The sequence below is a fragment of the Stegostoma tigrinum genome, chromosome 17, assembly GCF_030684315.1.
Source record: "Stegostoma tigrinum isolate sSteTig4 chromosome 17, sSteTig4.hap1, whole genome shotgun sequence".
NCBI classification, from domain to species: domain Eukaryota; kingdom Metazoa; phylum Chordata; class Chondrichthyes; order Orectolobiformes; family Stegostomatidae; genus Stegostoma; species Stegostoma tigrinum.
Genome location: NC_081370.1, coordinates 16,131,139 through 16,151,335, shown reverse-complemented (window position 1 = coordinate 16,151,335; position 20,197 = coordinate 16,131,139). Strand labels below are relative to the sequence as shown.

General features: G+C 44.2%; 1 protein-coding gene across 3 annotated transcripts in view; it reads left to right on the top strand.

Annotated features, from left to right (window-relative positions):
- LOC125459487 (tetraspanin-32-like) overlaps positions 1–20,197 on the top strand; it is a 69,284-nt gene that overhangs the window by 35,653 nt on the left and 13,434 nt on the right. For 2 of the 3 annotated variants that reach the window (XM_059651863.1, XM_059651862.1), the window contains 2 exons: positions 2,352–2,426; positions 19,343–19,444. In XM_059651863.1, coding sequence (XP_059507846.1) covers positions 2,352–2,426; positions 19,343–19,444 — 177 coding nt within the window. The remainder of the gene's footprint in view (positions 1–2,351; positions 2,427–19,342; positions 19,445–20,197) is intronic. The other variant, XM_059651864.1, reaches the window with a different exon arrangement.

The following is a 20,197-nucleotide window of genomic DNA, read 5'->3' as shown; positions in this document are numbered from 1 at the left end:
ACTAATCATGGGATGAGTCACTAGCAGCACTAACAATCAGCACAGGCACAATCGGAACTTCACTTAAACAAGCTCACCCCTTCGAGATGACTGAGTTGCAGATTTCCCTGTTAACTGTTGTCCACTTGTATTGTGCTTTAATCCAGCTACTATTTTATCACTCAACCTCTGGTGCAATTTGGTCACATCTCTGTCTGTCTCTACTCCGCCCCCTTGCTCTGGTACCACTTCTTTATCTCCCTGCAACAGCTGTATCTCCCTTGTTCTCTCCAGTATGGGTGCATCACTCACTCTCTGATCTCAGTAGAGCTTTCTCACTTCTCTCTCCTGCACCACTGTATCAGTCACTTTCTCTCTGTGTGGTACTACCATATTGCTCTCTCTCTCGCTGTCTCTCTTGAACCAGTGTCACACATCATGCATAATTCAACTACTCAGGGAACATTAGTTAATTTATTATTGCTGAGCTCAGACAATAATGGCATTGTTGCATTCACTTGGGAAAAACATTGGAGGAATGAAGGGTAATAGAGAATGAAACTTGGAAATTTGTTAAAGCACTGCATAAAAAGAAAAGGCTTGGCCCTGGTGTTAGGCTGTGTGACACATGGATTGAGCCTGGGAGTACTTTGGTAGTTTGTGAAAGGCTGTATATTAATGAAAATCCTTCTCCATTCTCAGAGTTGCAATTATTCTCTTTCTGTCTCACCATCTCTATCGCAGGAGACTTTGCATTATATTATCGCTATCCCAGATGGGTATATGTTGGAATCAGTGATAATGGGGACTGCAGATGCTGGACTGTATTGGCGCCGCCTCTTGCTCCCCAGAGGAGCTCGAACAGTTCATCCACTTCACCAACACCTTCCACCCCAACCTTCAGTTCACCTGGGCCATCTGCAGCACATCCCTCACCTTCCTGGACCTCTCAGTCTCCATCTCAGGCAACCAGCTTGTAACTGATGTCCATTTCAAGCCCACCGACATCCACAGCTACCTAGAATACACCTCCTCCCACCCACCCTCCTGCAAAAATTCCATCCCCTATTCCCAATTCCTCCGCCTCCGCCGCATCTGCTCCCACGATAAGACATTACACTCCCGCACATCCCAGATGTCCAAGTTCTTTAAGGACCGCAACTTTCCCCCCACAGTGATCGAGAACGCCCTTGACCGCGTCTCCCGTATTTCCCGCAACACATCCCTCACACCCCGCCCCCACCACAACCGCCCTAAGAGGATCCCCCTCGTTCTCACACACCACCCGACCAACCTCCGGATACAACGCATCATCCTCCGACACTTTCGCCATTTACAATCCGACCCCACCACCCAAGACATTTTTCCATCCCCACCCCTGTCTGCTTTCCGGAGAGACCACTCTCTCTGTGACTCCCTTGTTCGCTCCACACTGTCCTCCAACCCCACCACACCCGGCACCTTCCCCTGCAACCGCAGGAAATGCTACACTTGTCCCCACACCTCCTCCCTCATCCCTATCCCAGGCCCCAAGATGACATTCCACATTAAGCAGAGGTTCACCTGCACATCTGCCAATGTGGTATACTGCATCCACTGTACCCGGTGCGGCTTCCTCTACATTGGGGAAAGCAAGCGGAGGCTTGGGGACCGCTTTGCAGAACACCTCCGCTCAGTTCGCAACAAACAACTGCAACTCCCAGTCGCAAACCATTTCCACTCCCCCTCCCATTCTCTAGATGATATGTCCATCATGGGCCTCCTGCACTGCCACAGTGATGCCACCCGAAGGTTGCAGGAACAGCAACTCATATTCCGCCTGGGAACCCTGCAGCCATATGGTATCAATGTGGACTTCACCAATTTCAAAATCTCCCCTTCCCCTACTGCATCCCTAAACCAGCCCAGTTCATCCCCTCCCCCCACTGCATCACACAACCAGCCCAGCTCTTCCCCTCCACCCACTGCATCCCAAAACCAGACCAACCTGTCTCTGCCTCCCTAACCGGTTCTTCCTCTCACCCATCCCTTCCTCCCACCCCAAGCCGCACCCCCATCTACCTACTAACCTCATCCCACCTCCTTGACCTGTCCGTCTTCCCTGGACTGACCTATCCCCTCCCTACCTCCCCACCTATACTCTCTCCACCTATCTTCTTTACTCTCCATCTTCGGTCCGCCTCCCCCTCTCTCCCTATTTATTCCAGTTCCCTCTCCCCATCCCCCTCTCTGATGAAGGGTCTAGGCCCGAAACGTCAGCTTTTGTGCTCCTGAGATGCTGCTTGGCCTGCTGTGTTCATCCAGCTTCACATTTTATTATATGTTGGAATCATGTTGTTTTTTTCACAGTTTAATATTTCCTGTATCTGCAGGTGCTGATTTGCTTTGCTGTCCTGTTCTGTGGAGTGGTACAGATGATGTACTGGAAGTCTGCTTATAAGCATCTGGTGAGTCATATTCCAAACCTGGACTCAGTTACATTTATTTATGTAATATGACTTGTTACTGACTGGAGAAATGATGGATTGTGTTTGTTACAGCGAACAGGTAACATTAGGAATGGTAGTGCTTCTTTTAAATGGTCAGTGCAGTTTTGTTCACCTCCATTAATGCTGAATTGGTCATTATGTGGCCATGGTCAGCAATAAATTAGGTATTGCACTCAGATGTTATGCTCGAGAAGTAAAACTGTCACACGTAGTCTAGTGAAAGGTTCTCAGGAAAATAGACAGTGTTTTCCTCCCAGGGAATTTTAAATTTTAACCCTGAAGAATGGATGGGATTTGTTGGTTGAAAAGTAAGAACTTTATATAAAAGAAAAACCCTCAAAGCTAAATGCACCTCAAACACTCTTATTTTAAGTTGTGACTGAGGGGAAAAGAGTTGCAGGCACCCAATACGCCAATAGGTGACGGGTCCCTTATTAAAATATTTTAATAAAGTATCATTCCTCAAATCTTTCTCTCTGTTTCAGTTTTAATGCTGACCAATCTGGTTTCCCAGCTTTGGGAGCCCGAGCAGCTGTGGGGAAGTAACTGCTATGTGAGACCGTTTAGTGAATTTTCGGCACCACTTGTAGGGTAGAAGGAGTGTTAACCTGACAAGCATATGGACTCCTTCTCCCCGTGATTCAATTCCTCTCCCAGCGTTCTCCACAGTCTGTAATCTCCTGCTGACCTTCTGCTCCATGATATCCCCAAACTTTACTTTTCTCTTTCCTCATTCTCTGTGGTCCTCTGTAATCTTCTCCCCTCTTCTGTGATCTCTCCTGATCCTCACTGGCTCTTGAAAGCTTTCCCATTCATAGCATTCAAACACAATGGCGGTGCAGAAGCAGGGCCATGTGTAGGGCCCTGAGTCTGGGACTTGTCCCCTCTGCTTTCTTTTTACTTCTGCTTTTTCTTCTATTCTCCTTCCTCGTTCTTCTTTTCCTTGAAGCCTTTTATGGCATGTTAAATCAGCGGCATCAGCACAGCAGCGAGAGTGGGCCAAGCGCAGAATGGCAGCAGCCTCCCAGTAGTCAGACACAGCGGCAGCAGACATCACTGCTTCTGGCGATTGGCGGTAGCAGTGGCAGCAAGGAGGTCCTCCTGTTGTTCAGGGATGGTAGTGGCAGCAAGGGGGTCCTCCTGGTGTTTGGGGATGGTAGTGGCAGCAAGGGGGCCCTCCTGGTGTTAGGGGATGGTAGGAGCAGCAAGAGGGTCCTCCTGGTGTTCAGGGATGGGAGGAGCAGCAAGGAGGTCCGCCTGGTGTTAGGGGTAGTAATGGCAGCAAGTGGGTCCTCCTGGTGTTAGGGGATGGTAGGAGCAGCAAGAAGATCCTCTCGGTGTTTGGGGATGGTAATGGCAGCAAGTGGGTCCTCCTGGTGTTCGGGGATGGTAATAGCAGCAAGTGGGTCCTCCTGGTGTTCGGGGATGGTAATGGCAGCAAGAGGGTCCTCCAGGTGTTCAGGTATGGCAGTGGCAACAAGGGGTTCCTCCTGGTGTTCGGGGATGGTAATGGCAACAAGGGGGTCCTCCTGGTGTTTGGATATGGTCGGAGCAGCAAGGGGCCCCTCCTGGTGTTCGGTGACGGTAGTGGTGACCAGATTTAGGAGGTACCAGTGTCCGTGCCAGGAAGAGCACAACTCCTCCTGGTGATCATTGGCTGAGTGAGACTCCCGGCTGTGACAAGGTCCGTGAGCCTGCATTGGTGGGACCCAAACATCTTTCGGGAGATAAGGCTTAGATTTTAATATCTGGACTTCTTAAAAATCTTTTTGTTTTCCTTTATTGCAGCTTTTTTTTGTATTCTGGTTTTGTGAGCAAGCTGGCACTGGAGAATGGCGACTTCCTACGCTTTTCACTGTATTCATGTGTTCCCTTCCTTGAGTAAATGTGACAGTAAAATCTACTTCTCATTCATTGTTGCCCTCTCAGCTAATCTTGTTCCTTCTCTTCTCTGCTTAGCAGCTGTGGCCTGGTGCCGCAGGCTGACCTGCTTGACAGCTGTGGAGCCTCTCAAGCTCTCCTCCCATTTCCTACAGACTAAGGGGGTGGCCATGGGCGCCCGCATGGGCCCCAGCTATGCCTGCCTCTTTGTAGGTTACGTGGAACAGTCCCTCTTCCGCACCTACACAGGCCCCAAACCCCACCTCTTCCTCCGGTACATTGATGACTATATCGGCGCCGCCTCTTGCTCCCCAGAGGAGCTCGAACAGTTCATCCACTTCACCAACACCTTCCACCCCAACCTTCAGTTCACTTGGGCCATCTCCAGCACATCCCTCACCTTCTTGGACCTCTCAGTCTCCATCTCAGGCAACCAGCTTGTAACTGATGTCCATTTCAAGCCCACCGACTCCCACAGCTACCTAGAATACACCTCCTCCCACCCACCCTACTGCAAAAATTCCATTCCCTATTCCCAATTCCTCCGCCTCCGCCGCATCTGCTCCCACGATAAGACATTCCACTCCCGCACATCCCAGATGTCCAAGTTCTTCAAGGTCCGCAACTTTCCCCCCACAGTGATCGAGAACGCCCTTGACCGCGTCTCCCATATTTCCTGCAACACATCCCTCACACCCTGCCCCCGCCACAACCGTCCAAAGAGGATCCCCCTCGTTCTCACACACCACCCTACCAACCTCCGGATACAACGCATCATCCTCCGACACTTTCGCCATTTACAATCTGACCCCACCACCCAAGACATTTTTCCATCCCCACCCCGTCTGCTTTCCGGAGAGACCACTCTCTCCGTGACTCCCTTGTTCGCTCCACACTGCCCTCCAACCCCACCACACCCGGCACCTTCCCCTGCAACCGCAGGAAATGCTACACTTGCCCCCACACCTCCTCCCTCACCCCTATCCCAGGCCCTAAGATGACATTCCACATTAAGCAGAGGTTCACCTGCACATCTGCCAATGTGGTATACTGCATCCACTGTACCCGGTGTGGCTTCCTCTACATTGGGGAAACCAAGCGGAAGCTTGGGGACCGCTTTTCAGAACACCTCCGCTCAGTTCGAATTACTTTATAATTATTAAATACTTCATTCTTAAATGATTAATTATTGCTTACATTGATCAGGTGCTAGGACAAATTTGCCAGTATTTTTCAACCCAACTGAGTGTGATGCATTCCCGTTTCACTCAAAATCACCCCACCATTGAGGCTTGCAACAGTACATCAAAGCTAGAAAAAGATTAGTGTTGGACATGCAGTAAAACTTCAAAATCAAACCAATGATCCTGAAATGCTTTCATATAAGCACCACTAAAGAGCTTTACTTCCTTGAGGAAAATGTGAGACTGAAAATCAGGGGCAATTTGTGATTAATGGTTACTCTGATAATTAATTGAGTTCTGGAAAGTTGCTAATTTAGTGAAGTGCACAGAGTGTAAGTCACCCAAATGCGCAGGTCATTTGGAATGAATATTGAAATATTAGCTCAATATTAGCAAAGATTCCGTTTTTGCTATAAAACAACAGTTCTATTGGACTGGATAAATTATTTCCCTAAAAAAATGACCTTCAATCATGGTTAAGAAATTCTTTCAATTTGTATTGCTCAGTATCACAATGGATCAAATTTTCTCATACCATGAAGAAAATCAGCGCACTGACATTCCAAAACTACATGTTCATTGATTAAAATTTATAATTGAGAGAAATACACAGTATTTTTCTGTACAAAAGCCTATCTAATCCCTTTACTACAGATGCAGAAAGTAATGAAAAACATGAATAAATATGTATTCCTATTGTAGATAAAGACAACATCAGGGACCATGTAATGAGATTGCAGTCTGAATATTACTGTAGAGTGTGAAATCATGTGAGATCAGTTCTGTGCGGTTCAAAAGTTCATTTTCTTTTGTTTTTGCTGACTGTAGAAATAGGAGAAGATGCCAATGGTTTGTATGTTCCATGCTGTCAATATTTAACAACTCTTGCGTGATGCATTAAACACAGCAAAATATCTCAAGCGGCTACAAGGGGGTGCTATTGAACAAAATCTGACACTGAACCATATATGTTGATATTAGTGCAGATATCAAAGTATGGTCAAAAGTTTCATTTTTTAAGGTGCATCTTAAAGATGAAAGGCAAAGAAACTGAGGGAGCTCCGGTGTCAATGGCAAAGGAAATCAGGAAAATCTAGACGTTCAAGAACACAGACATCCTCAAGGTTTAAAGGGTTGGAGAAAGTTAAGAGATAGGGAGATGAGGTCATAAAGAGATTTGAAATCAAGGAACAGATTTTGAAATCATGATGCTGCCAAACTGAGACCCAGTGTAGATCAGCAAGGTTTGATGGCTGAATAGGGCTTCATTTGAATTATAAGAACAGCAGAGTTTTGGATGAGTTCAAGCTTATTGAAATAGTTCAGACTAGAGATCATCAAAGCTTGGATGTGAATTTCAAGAGTAGATGCACAAAGATAAAGGTGGAGATGGCAATGAGGGTTGATGGGCTGCATGATATTGAGGGTATGGAGTTTGAAGCTCTGATCAGGATTGCATATCATGCCAAACTTTTGAATGGTTCAGACTTCAATAGTGAGCAGGGGGATGAATGGTGTTGCTGCTGAGGAACATTGTTAAGGAATAAGACAATGGTTCCTGGCTACCCATATTTAAGTGGAGGGTATTTTTGCTCATCAATACAGAAGGTCAGACAATGAAAACGACAAATCAGAAATAACTGGATGAGTTGAGAAAGCTGATGGTTATAATACTTTGTGTTTGGTTGGTCTTGCAAAGAATATTTTAAAATCTGCACAGCTGTAAGGAAAATAAGGTCTTTAGTTAAGAAATGTCTGACTGTGGCTTTATCTTGTCTTGAGGCTGCACAATAGTGTACAATCACAACAAGTTAGATAGGAAGAGAACTTAAAAGAGGGTGCTCCTACCCCCACCTACCATCATGAGCTACACAGTGTTCATTAGGATATCAGTCAGCCGTAACCCATTATACTACATCTGCTCCTAACTCTCTGATTCTAGCCATTACACATTATGGTGAAGTTAATCCAATTGAGCATGTGTATGTGGTACCTTACCTTATATGGCAAGATCTTGTTGCTGAGGAGCAGCATTTAATTTAATTAATTGAGTTCGCAACAAACAACTGCACCTCCCAGTCGCAAACCATTTCCACTCCCCCTCCCATTCTCTAGATGACATGTCCATCATGGGCCTCCTGCACTGCCACAATGATGCCACCCGAAGGTTGCAGGAACAGCAACTCATATTCCGCCTGGGAACCCTGCAGCCTAATGGTATCAATGTAGACTTCACCAGTTTCAAAATCTCCCCTTCCCCTACTGCATCCCTAAACCAGCCCAGTTCGTCCCCTCCCCCCACTGCACCACACAACCAGCCCAGCTCTTCCCCCCCACCCACTGCATCCCAAAACCAGTCCAACCTGTATCTGCCTCCCTCACCGGTTCTTCCTCTCACCCATCCCTTCCTCCCACCCCAAGCCGCACCCCCATCTACCTACTAACCTCATCCCACCTCCTTGACCTGTCCATCTTCCCTGGTCTGACCTATCCCCTCCCTACCTCCCCACCAATACTCTCTCCACCTATCTTCTTTACTCTCCATCTTCGGTCCGCCTCCCCCTCTCTCCCTATTTATTCCAGTTCCCTCTCCCCATCCCCCTCTCTGATGAAGGGTCTAGGCCCAAAACGTCAGCTTTTGTGCTCCTGAGATGCTGCTTGGCCTGCTGTGTTCATCCAGCCTCACATTTTATTATCTTGGGAGCCTCTCAAGCTGCTGTCTGCGAGCATGAAGTGGAATCCAGAATGATTTCCTGCTGCTCTCTCAACAGCTCCAAAGGAAAACATGAACTTCTGGCTTTCCTGATTCAGCAGAAAGTGTGCACAGGGATGAGCTAACGACTTCCAACTAGTAAGACAGAGAGAGATCTACGAGGAATGGGACAAGCCGAATGAGAAATGAAACAGGAAGTTAGAACACAGGACAGACTATATGAAGGAATTACATAATTGGCAAGAGCACATTTAAAAGATTGAACATATAATTAATAATAAAGTGGCTTATTAAATAATTTTGAACTGCTTGCACAGCAATTTCTCACATTATCCATAACCCAACAGGGAAACCAGAGCCACTTATAAGAAGTTTGGAACCGGGTTTAGTTGGGATTACTGAGGCATGACTTCAAAAAAATCAGGACTGGGAATTAAACATTGCAGGATGTAATATATTCAGCTAAGATTGCCTAGGGAATAAAGGAGGTGGTGTAGTTAACCTTATAATGATCACACAGAAAGTGACAACCATGAGTAAGACAGAAAAAGAATCTATGTGGATAGAGACAAGAGATGATGGATTGATCACACATATAATGGGTAACCTACAAAATACTCATCAGTAGAATGTAGGTGGAGGAAGAAATATTTAAATATATTACAAAACATGTAGACTTTTGGGACCATACTGTAAAGAATAAGAGCATGGCAGACACCAGGGCAGTGGATCATAGAAAAGTTGATTTGGGTTGCTGACTGGGCATAGGATTTTGGGAAAATAACATGCACAATAATATTTGCTAACAATAACATAGAATGCTAAACGGAAATGTTTAACATAGTGTTCAGTGGAATTCAGGAAAATCGTATTTTGCTGAAAAGCAGTAGTAAACTAAAACCTAATGAGAAACCATGGATGAATGAAGACATAACAGAAAAATTGAAGGTAAGGAAAGCATACACCAAGTACATGGACAGCGAGGAACAGCATTATAAGAGAGAATAAGGAGCAATTAGGAAATCAGTCAAAGAAGAATTAGGAATGCAAAGAGGAAATATGAAATGAAGTTGTTGAGAAACATAAAGCAAATTGTAAAATCCTGTACAGGCAGATAAAGAAAAGTAGGAGAGTTAAGATTGGAAAAAAAAGATTAATCAAACTAAAAGAGGAATAAAGTCTTTAGTGACTTAATAGAGGCCTTTAAAATTATGAAAGCAGGGTTTTGATAGAATGCATGCGGAAACAATGTTTTCTCTTTGTTAAAGAGTATAACTGGAGACCAATAACATAGGATAGTCATGAAGAAATCCAGTAGAACGTTCAGAAGAAACTTGTTTATCGAAAGAGTGGGGAGAATGTAGAACTTGCAGGCACTGAAAGTCATTGAAGTGAATTGTACAGGTGCATTTAATGGGAAGCTGAACAAGCATATGAGGGAGAAGAAAAAAAGAGGGTTATAATGATAGATTTTGATAAGGAAAGATGGGAAGAAACTTATGTGGACCATTATCGCCAGTCTGGACAGATTGGGTTGAATTGCTTGCTTCTACATGGGGAAAAAAAATTACTAAGAGTTATCTCTAGAAGGAGGTAGTTAAAAGAATAGAAAAGTGTTCTGCATAACTTCTCGCCAGCATATTAATTTTGGAAACCCCTGGATGACCCTGGGGAAGTTCACCCAGTATCTGGCGGTGACCTTTGCTCGGGGCAATCACCCTCGCTCCCTATAATAATATGCCTCGACTGTGATCCGGTCTCTCTTGGTCCTGAAATCAGGTAGTGATCGCCCTTTGTTTTCTCCCATCACCGCTAGCTGCTTCAGGTTTTGCCAGGACCAGACCTTTCTGTGTCCAAAGTCTGATATTGTCAGCTGTGACTGGAAGTGTGTCCAGGAAATTTAAAGTCATTATGGTCTCTTCCAGTGGCAGTCCCACCAGTAGTATATCTGCCAATGGGAGATGGCTCAATGCATCTGCGTTTACTGATTGGCCTTCCAGACAGTGTTCTGACTTGTAACTATACTTAGTATTAGAGCCCACTGCTCAATTTGGTCTGAAGTTATGGGCAGCACTGCCTTATCCTCTTTAAGTAGACTTGGTAGGGGTTTTTAGTCCATTATTATTACAAAGTTACATCCATAAAGGTATTGGTGGAACATCCTGACTCCAAATATGTTCTGCCAAACCTTCCTTCTCTAGCTGGACATACTTGTGCTCTGCATTAGCCAAAGCCTTGGGTGCATACTCTATTAGACATTCCTCTTCATTGGCTGTCATGAACTAATGCTACCCCAGTGCCATGCAGGGAGTCATCACATGTCAATATCAGATCTCATTTGGGATCGTAGTGTGCCAACACCTTAGAGGATGATATCTGTTCCTTCACTTCTCTGAAATCTGTGCGTTGGCTACGTGACCACTTCCAAAACAGACCCTTTGTTAACAGTTGATACAAAGGTTTCTGGATGGAGGCAAAGTTATGTAGGAACTTTCCACAATAATTCATCAGCCAAGGAAAGACCTAAGCTCCAGTACGAACGTGGGAGCCAGGGCACCTTTGATCACTCTCACTTTATCTTCCAACGGGTGTAACCTGGTCTTATCAACTCTGTAGATGAAGTAGATCACTTGAGTGCCTAGAACACACTGTTTTACCTTCTTAGGCATAAGGCAGCTGGGAGAACTGTCTAAGGACTATGTCCAACATCTTTAAGTACTCTTTATTAGTCTTCCCTGTTATTAGTACGTCATTTAGATAAAAGGCAACCTAGGATAACCTTGCAAAATATTCTCCAAGATCCACTGAAAAATTGCACAGCCTGACAATGCTCTAAATGACAGTTTCGTATATTGGTACAAATGCTTATTTGAATTAATTGTACCATACTTCTGGAAATCCTCATCTAACCACAATTGCAAGTAAGCCTTGCTCATGTCTAGCTTCATGAACAATAGCTCCCTTGCCAGCTTTGTGAATAAATCCTCCTCACGAGGGATTGGGTATTTAACCACCTGCCAAAAGCAGTTTACCATTTGTTTAAATTCCCCACAAAGGTGACACATTAGACTTCAAAATCGATATGATTGGTGCTGCCCATTCCACAACTGGTTTGGTGATTCTTTCGCTTTCCACCCTTCTGATTTCTGCTTCTATTTAATGCCACTGGACGGGACTTGCAGAATCTTGGGATTGCTTGCTGGTCCACACGGAAGGTGGCCTGGGCTCCTTTGATACCTCCTTGGAAGACTTTAGGGTATTTAATTAGGACTTCACAAAAACAGCTGTTTTCAAATCAAAAAATGTTGAGCTAATCTCTCAACTAACTTCACCCCTTCAGGCCAGGCCTTTTACGACAATCAAACAGTGATAAGTGAACCAGCTGCTCCTCATAAGAAACTGGAACTGAAGTTATACCCTTAAACAGTAAATGTTCCCTGTTATAACTTCTCAGTCTAGCCAAGGTCTTGTGCAAGGTTAAGGGTTGGACTCCAGAGCAAATTTTGTTGAAGCCTGGTTCTGCAATCACTGATACAGCTGCACTGGTATCAACCTCCATTAGAACCAGAAGACTATTTAACCAGACTTTTACTTTGATTGGTTCCAATTTGGATGTTGCTAAGCAATTTAGCTGTTCTAAACCAGATGTGGTGGACTTTCCAGGGTGTGCGCTCTCCTGGAATATGTTGCAAGCTGGTCAGAGTGCCTCTTTGAAGTCTAGTTGGCCTTCAGCTAGTCGGATCTTTTGCATAGTTACATCTTAATCCTACATTACCAATTGGACTCTGAGCATCTCATTAAGGATTAAACCAAAGCCACATGCTCCTGCAGTTTAGCTGTTCTAACCCAGATTTAGGAGGACTTTCCAGGGCGTTCACTCTCCTGGATACCAGCCTAGGAGTTCTCTTACTCAAGTTAGATTTAGTAGCACTCCTTTACTGTCTCTAGTCTGCAGACTGGCAGGAACTACAATGGCTTGCTGGTCCAAATCCTGAAGCAAGTTTTAACTGTTTGGCTGAGGCTTGTCTTTTTTTTAGGTAATAAAGTGTGAAGCTGGATGAACACATCAGGCCAAGCAGCATCTCAGGAGCACAAAAGCTGATGTTCCGGGCCTAGACCCTTCATCAGAGCCTCTGATGAAGGGTCTAGGCCCGAAACGTCAGCTTTTGTGCTCCTGAGATGCTGCTTGGCCTGCTGTGTTCATCCAGCTTCACACTTTATTATCTTGGATTCTCCAGCATCTGCAGTTCCCATTGTCTCCTTTTTTTTAGGGTTTGGTTATGGTCTGACCAAGATTCTTTCTACTCAGGGTCCTGAGTGAGGCTATGCAGTTTGCTTTCACTCAAGTGGTGTCCCCCAATGTTAGTCAGTCTGATGAGGATGCCTACTTCTATCGGAATACCCTGCAACTCATATGCCGCACTTGTTACATTTTCCAATGATAAAGCTAGTCAGAGTGCCTCTTTGAAGTCTAGTTGGGCTTCAGCAAGTAGGATCTTCTGCATAGCTACATCTTAATCCTACATTACCAACTGGTCTCTAAGCATCTCATTAAGGATTAAACCAAAGTCACATGCTTTACCAATAGTCTTAACCTCTCAATATCTTGATATGGATTTCCATGGTTCTTGAATTGCCACGACAGACAAATTAGAGGAGGCTTGGGGTCATAATATTCCTCAACTCAATCCAACAATTTTAGTATCTGGTTTCTCAGGGAAAGTCAGACCCCCTAATAACCATAAAAGCTGCAGGTCCACAAGCTCTGAGGGGAATTACTTGTTGCTTTACATCTGCCCCAGTGCCCTTTGACCAGTACAAATAATGCATTCTTTCCACATAGGGGCCCTGTCTTTGACAAATAATGTCACGAAGCCAGAAATACTCAAACACGAGTTACTTCAGGAACGCACTTTACTCTCGTCACCACTGAAATAACTCTCCAGCGGCTGGTGTTCCATCACCTAATTGTCCTTTATTTACAAGTGGAAAGTCCTTGATGTTGGCCCAGCTCCCTCAGAATCAGCTTTCAGAGTGTCAGAATGTATAACACTTCTCTTTTTATCTTTCAGACCAAACTAACAGCCTCAATCAGAGAACTCATATTCTGTGATGTCCTCCTGGCTGACCGCTTTACAATTGCTACATTCTCAAACTATAGTTAAAACATTCTTCCTTTTTCTTCCATTTGGATAATTTGGCATTTCCACCTGTGTAGATACTGAAAATTTACAAGGATCTGCTATTTCTCATTTATCCTGTGACTGATCTCAGGGTATGTTGCTTCCTCACAAAATATACCTGCGCAGTGGCCTAAAGCCAGTTAAATACAACAAAACAACAGTTCTGAATTTGACACCAGACTGCCTATCGCTCACAGCAACCCTACAGAACATCACCTACTATTAACCTTGATTAACCATTGTTTGTGCTGTTGAAATTGCTGATATGATTCACAGACAATAATAATTAATCTGAAGCAGACTGTCCTGGATTTATGCCTGTGTAATTCTAACAGCCTTCACTCAGTACTTGTTACTAATGGAGCCTAATGTGAATGTACAGTCTTTGGCTAGGGCCTTGCTTAATAAATTCCTTGAGGTTTGTGAGTCATCATTAATGACCGGAGATTGAATTGATTTTTGCTTTGTGGAAACTGACAGGAGATTCTTCAAGCAGACCATTCAATAAAGCTGGATTGGGAGGGGGGGTGGGGAATCACTCTATTTTCTGTGCTTTTATGGAATATACAGCTGTGAAGGGTTGGATTTTCCATAAAATTAGCTTAGTGTCAATTTTGGTGAGTTTCATGGAGGGTTAATCTCTATGAGCCCTAGTGAGATTTCACACTTTAGTTACTGAAACTGACCCCATTAGGTGTGCACCGTGCTTCTGTGGTGTCTCCCTCATCAAATCTACCCTACCACCACAGGCAAACGTATTCCCCACATTTGGGATATCCTAGGCAAATGTATTCCCCACATTCGGGACATCCGAGGGTTCCGGAGCCAGTACAATATTTAAAATGCAGTTTTGCATCAGGTTGAATACTGTCAATCCAGATGCTGCTGTGTATTTTGTTTGAATCTGAGTAATTGCTCTCAACCTGCAGAGCAGAGGAAACATAAATTTCCCACCCATCCCCTCCCCCACTAAGGTACCAACAGGAGAACCTGATGGATGGGTAGTGCAAGAGAAGGATCAGCCTCTTCCTTCAGACCTGGCAGAGGAAATCACATCCCTGGACCCTAGTCTAAGGGATGGCTGCCACACGTTGTCTGGAGGAATGGGCAGGTGGTGAGGGCAAGTGCCATCCCCTTCTCTCTGCTACCTCACACAAAGTCTACCTCTGCTACCACACCCATCTCCATGCCAGGGCTCATGCTCTACCCCTCTCATTATTGTATGCACTATCTTCCCTCACATGCTGTCACCCACTTAAACCCATCCACACTGCTAATCCTCTGTGCTGCCACCTCAGTCTCTCGGAACACTTTTCCCCAACTTACACCAGTACCAACAGCTGTGCTATCCACTTTCATAATCTCTCTTTTCCTCTCATTCCAGAAGAAAACCACCCACACTAGAGCTGAAAGAGCTAATTGTGTGATATAACTCCCAATGTCCATCTCCTCACCCTCTCCAGTGAGAGAATCCTTTCTCTAGCTGGTGAGGACCACGACCGTTCCTTTGGTGATGCTCAAAACTTCATGAGATTGTTGCTAAATAAGGATCGTTGCTCATTGGCATGCTGTTCTCCCATTACAGCCACTAGGAATATACTCTTCACACGCCTGAGCTTCTACTCTTTGTTGTGATACATTCTTTCTCTTGTCTCCAGTAAGCACTGATGGAATGTGCGTAGTCTCTGCCTTGAAGAGAATGCCCCACAAGGCATCTCCTCCTTCTCCTCTGAGGAAGGAGCCTCAGACCCCTCCAAGGAAGCACTGGCAATGTAGCTTCCTCCAACCTCCACCGGTTCAGATACGTACTACTCCTATGGAAATTTGCTAGACTAGATTAGGGAGCACAATCTGGTGAGTACCTCACTGTGCCAGCTATACTGTTGGCTGAGGAAGGAACATCCCAGGTTGCTTTCACACAGAGAACTGCCAGACACCATTTTACCAGGCACCATTCAGCCCCAGGCAGGAAAGGACACGTGATGTTAACAGTTATCAGCTTGGAGCAACAGGTAAACTTGTTGTGGGTACTGGGCACTGACGTAAAGATGGAGGACTTCACTAACTCTTTTTGTACTGCCTCTGACGTGTGAGCATCTGGCTGTCTTCATGGACAGCACGATGGTTGTTATGGAGAGCCAAGTGCAGCACCCTTAGTGTCTGCTGGGCATACACATTGACCTGTATTTCATTACTGTAGCCAGTAGTGGTCAGCACCATCAGCAAGATGACAGGAGGTAAGGGACCTTGACCTTATTATTAATGCAGCAGCTGATCATTATCCTGAGGAACTCGTATAGTGATGTCCTGGAGCTGAGATGATTGACCTTGCACAAGCACAATCGAATTCTTTTGGGCTCATCATGACTCTAACCCAGTGGAGAATTTTCATTGAATTCCCATTGACTCTGATTTTGCTGGAGCTTTTGATGCCTTACTTGTTTTAATGAAGCCTTGATGACAAAGTCACTCACTCTCATCTCATCTCTGCAATTGAGCATTTAGCTGTATTGGAACAGCTCAGTTTGAGGCACAGTTAGCCCTGGAACACAAGTCTTTATTGCCACTGCTGGAATGTTGCCAGGGCCAAATTCTTCCAATATTCAGTACCTCCAGCCACTTTTCCTGTATCATGTGGAGTGAAGCAAATTAGTTGAAGACTGATATCTGAGATGCTGGGGACATCGACCAAAACTGCCAAATGTTTGAAGGTGGTTGACCTATTGTAGGTGCAGTATCAATACTGAAACTTTCTGCTATTGCTATCATTACCAGTGCATCAGCAGCATTAATACACCAATTGCTGATGTCCATACACATCCAAGTAACACCAGTCAATCCCAATATTGATACACATGTTTGTCCAGGATCAGTCGCTGCATCATACCTCCAGGGTTGGTATTGATATTCTAGTAAAATAAACATGCACACATCTAAGAGTATTACTGATACACGAGTTGGCATGGAGCAGGATTAATATTCCTTTTAATGGTTCTGATTGACATTCATGTACTAGTACGTATATATGCTGGTCTACTAACCATACACATCTAAATGAATTGCAAATATTACAACTGAGGTCAGTCTAAATTCAGGATTAATATTGCTAACGTAGTGAGTGACATCTAATCTGGAACCAGTACTGGTATCCCAATCCTAGCCTCTATTGCTGGAGCTATGAGGCGATTCTATGTAAGTTCTAACTTCTGAGTATGGAGTCACTTAACTGCTCTTGATTTTAATACAGAAATAAAAATGTTGAGAACCCTGGATGGTGTTGATCAATGTAGGTTATCTATACAGATGTGAACATGGGACTGGAGCCCGCGTAAAATTAACAGCAGGAATAGATTTTTGAAATTGCAATAATATTAGAGAATGACTCCAAAAGGAGGACAGCAGAATTAAGAAGGTGCCATTCCCATGTAAGATTTGAGAAAGCTGTGCAGTATTGTAATGAAATGATTAGGCTGTTTTGCTCATTGAATAACTAATCCTACATTATATCATTATAACGCTTTAAACGAGTTTCGTTGACTGTAAGGTGTTTTTGGACAAGTCATTTTTTTAAGGAATCCGGACTGTGAAATTCCAGTCTTCCTGCAGTGCAAGTGCAACATGCTCCTACGACTCACAGGAAACAGTCATTGTAACTGAATCAGCTCCTTGGATGTCAGGATTCTGAAGGAAGCTGCACTATATTGTGTGACTGCTGTTATTCTCCACAATCAATTTTACTTTTGGTACTCCCTAGTGTAGATAAAGGAGCCACAGAGCAGGGTCAACCGGAAATGCCAGATAGCATAAAAACTATACTGTCTAGAACAGTTGGTTAGAGATGCATTATGGTTAAAGGGCCAGACACATCTACTTGGCAACAAAAGAGGTTCACTGTGTCCAGACCTATTGCATCTGCTTTAGAAGGACCTGCAGACAACATGCAACATAACATGGCACCAGCTGGTCATTTAGCTAACTACAACTACCGGCTTTTATGTTGAAGTTTCATTAGGTTTGTGCACTGGACATCAGCAGGATCACTAGGTTCCCAATGTTTTACTCATAGGAAACCTAATTTCCTTTCCCACCAAATTTAGCTTTTTGGACAAGCATATGGACGTACATGGAATAGTGTAGGTTAGATGGGCTTCAGATCGGTATGACAGGTCGGCACAACATCAAGAGTCGAAGGGCCTGTACTGTGCTGTAATGTTCTATAATCAAGTAGTAATAACGAAATAATAAGGCTGTCGATTCCTTACTTTCAAAAGTAAAAGGATGGTTGCTGATACCCATGTTTCCATCCAGTTCTATAGCCACAACAGCCAATGCAAATATGAGAAGGGTCATATTTGATCAGTGCATAAGTGAGCACCAGCACAGCATCATACAAATCAACAAGTGCTTCACAGGCAGCACCCATATTGTTCTCATTTGAAGGCAGTCATTTGAGCCCGGAAAATGACAGAGACCTTTTTCAGCCTTAACACTCTTACTGAACTGATGGTCTCAGGCAAACAAGTCAATATTTTCCCATTCCCCGTTTCACAGGCCATCACCTGAAGTGTGGTTCCACGTGCCATGCTCCCAGACATCATTTGCTGCTCAAACATTTATTTTGTCGTCCACTTTGTTTTGCCAGCTTTTCTATTAGTTAATTCTAGTGACAGATTCAAACCTAGCTGTGAGCCAAGTTTAAAGAAAACATGATGGATGCTTTCAGAAGATCTGTTTAGGATTTGTGCAGTGTAAAGAAGGGAAGTTCCCAGGTGTAAGACTGGAAAGTGTAGCTAAGCCTTTCTGTTCCACCTTTCTCATTAGACTATCTACTTGTGAAGAGGATTCCCTTCTGTTCAACACAGCATGGGCTTTGCTTCCTCTGTACAATTTTTGTGGTTCTTTCACAGGATGCAGGCATCACTGATTAAACCGGCAATTGCTGCCCATTCCTTCCTCTGAGAAAGTGGTGATGAGTTTTACGAATGCAACTATCACAGTCCTGAAGGTGTAGGTAGACCCACAGTGTTGTTAGGAAGTGGATATTATATTCAGCAATTTCTTTTCATAACCAGCAAAATGAAGCAAGCAACTTTATCCTGTTTTTCAGGGTAATTATTGTGTCATTCTTGACCAAGTTTCCTTTGTCATAATGCAGAACTTTGATTATTTAGGCTTGAAAAATAGCATTATGCTTGACCATGGCACAGGAGGATCTGCTCTGGCAACTGAGAGGCCAGGTAATGACAACTCTTCCAATGGAGACTGCTATCTACTAATTGGAAAAGATTACAAGAGCATGAAAGCAGTGCCTAGTGAGCTTTGGCTGGGAGGTGGAAAATCAAGACATTCCAACGAACTTGACATTAAAGGCTAAAAATAGCTAATTGCTCATATTAACTGAGAATATACATATGGGCTGCATCGCTTATTGTGCAGAGAGAGCCTCTGCAGGAGGTGCACTAAAGGAGGTTCCTCATTTGGAGCTGAAGGCCAAAGCACCTTCTTCACTCCATCCCGACACAGCGTCTACATGAATGCAGAGAGGTTAAAAACTGAGTCGATGCAATTTCTGTCAAGTTCCAGGCATGAAAGATGTTTGCTGCTGTTGTGACAAAAGCAAATATAATTATTTTTACTGGCATTGTTTGTAAATGTCCTTAAACTGTGGAAGAGACTTAAACAGAACATCTGGTCTGTGTGAGTGCTCAAGTACAGAAAAACAAATCTGTTCAGAGCACATTAGGTGGAGCACTTGGGCACATTCCATGACTCATTTCCAGGGAAGGGAGGGGGAGGAGAGGACAGGGAAGAAATAGCAACAAAACCACGTACAGCTATATTTTTAAAATGTTCACATTATTGCCAGACAAGTCTGTGTGGTGACTAACATTTGAATACAATTGATCTCACCAGGTGGAGAGTGCAGTGAAGGACGTGTATGATTTTCTATATGATGATTTCATGAGAAACAGTTCCATTAATTCAAAACAGGATTTGATAGCCATTCACTCAGCTGTAAGTACTGGCATAAGCCGTTTCTACTGTCACATCAGATGTTTATTTTAAAGATACTGACTGGAAATTTTAAAATTTAAATATTGGAGAAATCTGACATGAAGACTTGCATTTATACTGCAACTTTGACGCAGTCAACTAAACCAAAGTGCTTCTCAGTACAATTATCAAACAAAATTTGGCACAAAGTTACGTAAGGAGATTCAAGGACAGATGACTAAAAGATGCAAATTTTAAGGTGGAGCCAGAGTAGAGAACTGGGAAGACTAAGTAAAGGAATTCCAGAGTGCTGTACCTCAGCATGTGGAAGAATTAAAATCAGAAAAGCCCAGGAGACCAAAATTATAGAATCATAGAATCTTTACAGTGTGGAAACAGGCCTTCGGCCCAACAAGTCCACACTGACTCAGATCCACCCCCCCCTATAACCCACCTATTCTACATATCCCTGAACACTATGGGCAATTTAGCATGGCAAATCCACCTAGTCTACACATCTTTGGACTGTAGGAGGAAATCGGAGTACCCAGAGGAAACCCATGCAGATATGGGGAGAATGTGCAAACTCCACACAAACCGTCTCCCAAGGGTGGAATCAAACCTGGGTTGTTGGCGCTGTGGGGCAGCAGTGCTAACCAATGAGCTACTTTGTTGTAATCTGGAAGGGTTGTGGGCTGGGGGACGTTACCTACATAGAGAAGGGCAAGACTACTGAGATGTTTGAAATATGATGAAAAGACTGCTAGACTGGAA